The sequence below is a fragment of the Chaetura pelagica genome, unplaced genomic scaffold (assembly GCF_000747805.2).
Source record: "Chaetura pelagica isolate M959 unplaced genomic scaffold, ChaPel_1.0 scaffold103, whole genome shotgun sequence".
Classification (NCBI taxonomy): Eukaryota; Metazoa; Chordata; class Aves; order Apodiformes; family Apodidae; genus Chaetura; species Chaetura pelagica.
Window position 1 is genome coordinate 3,890,178 of NW_009953004.1, and position 4,584 is coordinate 3,894,761.

General features: G+C 50.6%; 1 protein-coding gene across 1 annotated transcript in view; it reads right to left on the reverse strand.

Moving 5' to 3' along the window:
- LOC104387801 (probable G-protein coupled receptor 83) overlaps positions 1-960 on the reverse strand; it is a 7,596-nt gene extending 6,636 nt beyond the window's left edge. The window contains exon 1 of the mRNA XM_009996593.1: positions 583-960. Coding sequence (XP_009994895.1) covers positions 583-960 — 378 coding nt within the window. The remainder of the gene's footprint in view (positions 1-582) is intronic.
- Between the last annotated feature and the right edge of the window lie 3,624 nt (positions 961-4,584).

The following is a 4,584-nucleotide window of genomic DNA, read 5'->3' on the forward strand; positions in this document are numbered from 1 at the left end:
GAATGACTCTGACACTGAAACTGTACCAATTTGCTCACTCGCTGAAGCTGGTGCAAAGATAATTCTAAGAGGGATCACAGTCACTTAACTCCTTGTTCCTGATGAGCCTGTCGTGCAAGCACAGCAGAGGGCACCCTGCCCGCCTCCAACAGGTCGCTGGCTGCAAATCCCATCACATCAAGCAGAGAAATCCCACCAAATAAGCAGGATCGATTTAAGAAAGAGTGAAGTCAAACACGTAATTTGGAAACTGAACAGAAGAAGGTTACAGACAGGGCACGGCTGCAGTTTGTCCAGGAGGCGAGAGGGAGGGAATCCAGAGGAAACTGTGAGCCTCCTGCTGGCCCCGGCAATGCCCACCTACACAGCTCGAACAGACAGACAGACACAGTGAACACAGCTGGGACAGACACAGTGCACATAGCATGGACAGAAACACATACACTTACAGCATACACTGCTCAGACAGACCCACAGACACAGCACACACTGCTTGGATGGACAGACGCAGGGAGCACAGTTGGGACAGACACACAGACACAGCACACATGGCTTGGACAGACACACAGACGTGTGTCTCACCAGCGTGAAGGGGGTGTTCAGGATGGTGATCATCACATCAGCCACAGCCAGGTTGACGATGAAGAGGCTGGTGGCTGAGTGCATCCTTTTGTTCTTGATCACCACGTGGCACACCAGGAGGTTGCCGAAGAGGGAGATGCAGATGATCACAGAGTAGGCCACAATCAGCAAGGCCTTCACTGTCCTGCTCTGGGACTCACCCTCATACCTGGTCCCACTGCCAAAGTCCCCCAGGTCCTCCAAGTCCAAATCACTGTGGAAGAAGGATTGGTTAGGGAAGCCATACAGTGCAGAGAAGAAGTTGGTCGCGTTGTGATTCTCCGCTCTCCAGAAGGGCTTGGAGATGTACTGCAGAGGGAACCAGGAGTGCCCACTCATGGCTGGGCCAGCAGAGCCCCAGTGCTGCCCATGCACCGGGCAGGCTGCCTGATCCTCTCTGCCCCTGTCCCTGGCAGCTCAGGCACTAAAGGCAGGGGTTGCAGGAGGGAACACTCAAAATGGTATTTTAAAGATCTGTCTTGTTGCTGTGAACTACAGAAGCGAGCTGACCAACATGTCCTTCCCGTGCTGATTGCATGAGAGCTTTGCTCCAGGGACTCTCCAGCCCCGTGTGTCCTGTGTCCAGCAGCTGATCCAGATGCCCAAACACCTTCTCTCTGCACCTAGGAAGAAGTCCTAGGGAACGTTTCCTTCCGGGCACCGTGCTGCATCCCTCTGACAACTTCTCCCTGGAAATCTGCTTTATTGGTTTCCACATAGTCCTTCATCTGCCAGGTCTCTGTCTTCCAAGAGTTTGCAGAGCTTGTCAGGATCAAAACGGCAAGGGTAGCTTTTCCCTTTTCTTTCCAGCCTTGAAGTACCGCTGAGCTCTGGAGTGAAGCAGCTCTGCGAGGAGCCGGAGCGGTCCCTGCCCTCCCTGGATATATAGAGCCTGCCGGGTGACACGCGCCCGCCCCGGAGCCAATAGTGTCCCCGCTCATCCCGAGATGTCACAGCCCCACACATCAGCTGTGGCAGAGCCAGACATGTGCGGATTCAGCAGAGCAGCAAAAGGCTGAGAGAGTGGGTGTGCCCTGATCTTCCCTCCCTCCTCCTCCTCCTCCTCTCTGGGTACCCAGCACCGCAGCCACGTGGGCTGAAGCATCTTTGCTACTTCGCAGCATCTTTCTCTTCCTCTCTTCCCGAGTTTTAGCAAACAGAGAATATCTGAGGATTTCTGCCTCCAGAGAGCTCTCAGCTTTGTGCTTGGCCCTGTCCCTTCCTGGCGCTCCCGTGGCATGAGGGACAGTGTAAGAAGCGAAATGCCGCCTGGAGATGAGGAGTTCCAGGGTGCTGCGGGGTGTCCGGGAAGGCTCCTGCACACCGAGCCAGGAGCAAACAGCAGCGCCGCGGGTGGGTGAACTCCTGGCTCCCTTTCCCTGCACACAGAGCTTCTGCTTTAGCTATTAAACCATCGTCATCTCAGCCTCCGAGTTCTCTCCCTGACACCCTCCGGGTCTCTCCCCATCCCTGGCGAGGAGCGCGGGGTTAAAGCCCCCGGGGGGTCCCCGGCCCCTGCCCGACCTGCCCGCAGGGACTTGCTGCTCTCTGACCGGCATCAGGCAGAGCACTCAGCACCCGGCTCCCCTGGACGGAATATAAAAGTATCCAGGGTCGAGGCTGCTCATTCTTGCACCTTCATTTAAGCTAATTTTAAAGAAATGGCTTCTAAAAACATGATACATTAGTGGGCAGTACTTAAGGATCAGCCAAATCATCACAGTAATGGAGCCTGTCTCCCCAGGCTGTGTTACACAGTCTTGGGAGGTGCAGACAATAAAATGCTTGTCCCTGTCTGCTCCCATCAAAGTGTAAAGAAAATGCTTTCATTACTGGAGTACTGAGCTAGCAAAGCCAAATAAAATTGCCCCTACAGGTCCCTGCAGGTTATTATATTTCATATTAATGAGAAAAGCTGAGAATATGAGGCAATTACATTAAACATTTTCCTAATGCAAAAGTTCCGAAGGTACTCCTTTTCCGTGTCTCTGCCTGTCTTTCTTTAATCTCCATTGCATCAGGCAGCTTTTTGAAAGATATCTGTTCCCTAGAGAAGCTAACAGTTTACACTTTTCTGTTTTAAATGCATGTTTGATAAATAACAGACACAATCAGAACTGTGTATCAGCCCCTAGATTTTGCTCAAAAGGTGTGTTACAAATAACAGCTTGAACAGTCCTTGAGATCCATGATCTGGGAACTTGTTCTTCTTTTGTATTGGCTCTAATGCACTGAGGACACTGTATTCCTCTTCATTTACAATGACTAGCACTGCTTTTGTGACTCAGAAAATGTGGGATGAACAGGCACAGAAATCTTGCAGGACATTTAATGAACTCGATAACAAGACTTAACCAGTAAACCATGTTCAGTGATAACCGAGCGAATACCCCAATAAAACCGAAATAAAGCAGCTCTGTAATTCAGATAGATGCTAACAATTCAAAGTCACACATAGATTTAACTTATGGGCTGTTTGCTGTGCAGCACAGGCAATAGTGAAGCCCAGACCAGGTCTGCAGGCAGGGAGAGGCCAGTGACCCTCAGCACCCCCAGCCCTGCCAGCAGCCGCTGCTGCAGGGGCCTCAGCCAGACAGGGGGGTCCCACAGCACTTGTCTTTTTTCCATGTGTTCCTTCAACCCCACCAATGTTACTCAACATGGGCCTTCTCTTACATTCCCCTCATGTGTGAGAGCCATTGCAGATACAATCTAGCTTTTATAAAACTGTTCAACTTACTGAGAGCAGACTTGCAGGCAAAACCATAACACTGCCACTCTGAAATAACAGCTGCTAACATTTAAATTAGAAACATTCCCTGACAAATAATTCCTTCCCTATCTGCTTGAGGGCAATAAAACCGATGGGTGTGTTTGGTGCAGATAAAGGTTCATTTAGGCAGTCTAGCGAGTTTGCAGTTTGATCCTTGCATTTTGAACACTACAGTGACTCAGTGCAGCCCCAAATTGGGAGCCCTTTCAGCCAATGCAGCACCCCCATCTCTTATCAGAGTGCTTCAACTCAGACCTAGACAAGATCCCTGCAGGTGTCACCTGCAAATGATTATACATCCTACCGGTGTCTGCTGTGCTGTCTCAGAGTCCAATTAATGCCATGTTTAATGATGTGGACACTCAACAAAAGCTCTTCAATTGTTTAGCATTGGCCAAGGGAGCTACTGGCAATGTCTCTGGCTCTTAGGAGAGGATGGGCAGCCTGGTCCTGGGGGCAGCCTCCTAGACAATATTAGGAAAACTGGTGGAGATGTTCTCCAGAAGGGAAAAGGTTCTTGCTAGGGAGAACAGGGAGCACTGAGCTCCAGGGCTGCTGTTGCCTGTGGTAACATACCATCACCCACTGCCAGCCTCTCACCCTGCACCACCAGCCTGTGGAGAGACACGTGCTGCAGGTGAAGGACTTCGTTCTCCAACATTAGCAAACTGCAGTGAAGAATAGAGGCTTTTGGTAGGCAGCTCCTTACAGGATCTCTTCTTTGTTTCAGGTTCTTCCAGCACCCACTCTCAGAGTGAAAGGTATGGTAAAGTACTTGATTTTACTGATTATCCCTCAAATATGCTGAAATAAACAGATACAGTTCAGTCCCACCACTCCTCTTCCCATGCTCTTGCTCTCAGGGTCACTCTGATGCCTTTGGTGCCACCTGGGTGGGTCACGAGACATTCACCAGCCTGGACAGTCCATTGATAGTGGCCTATGACATGATGGCAGCAAAACTGAGGAAGAAAATTTAAGACAGTTGAACCCTTTGATCCTTCACTCCTGAGGGAATCGGGGGGTGGCAAAGCCCTGTATGGCTTCCAGTAACCTGCTCTTCCTACTGGGGAATTCCTCAACAGGGGAAGCTGAACCTCAGCTCAGCATGGGAGTGCACAAACTCCTTTCCTAAAATCCTTACACATATTTTCTCCCTCCAGGAGACCCAGCAAACTGCTCAGGAACAT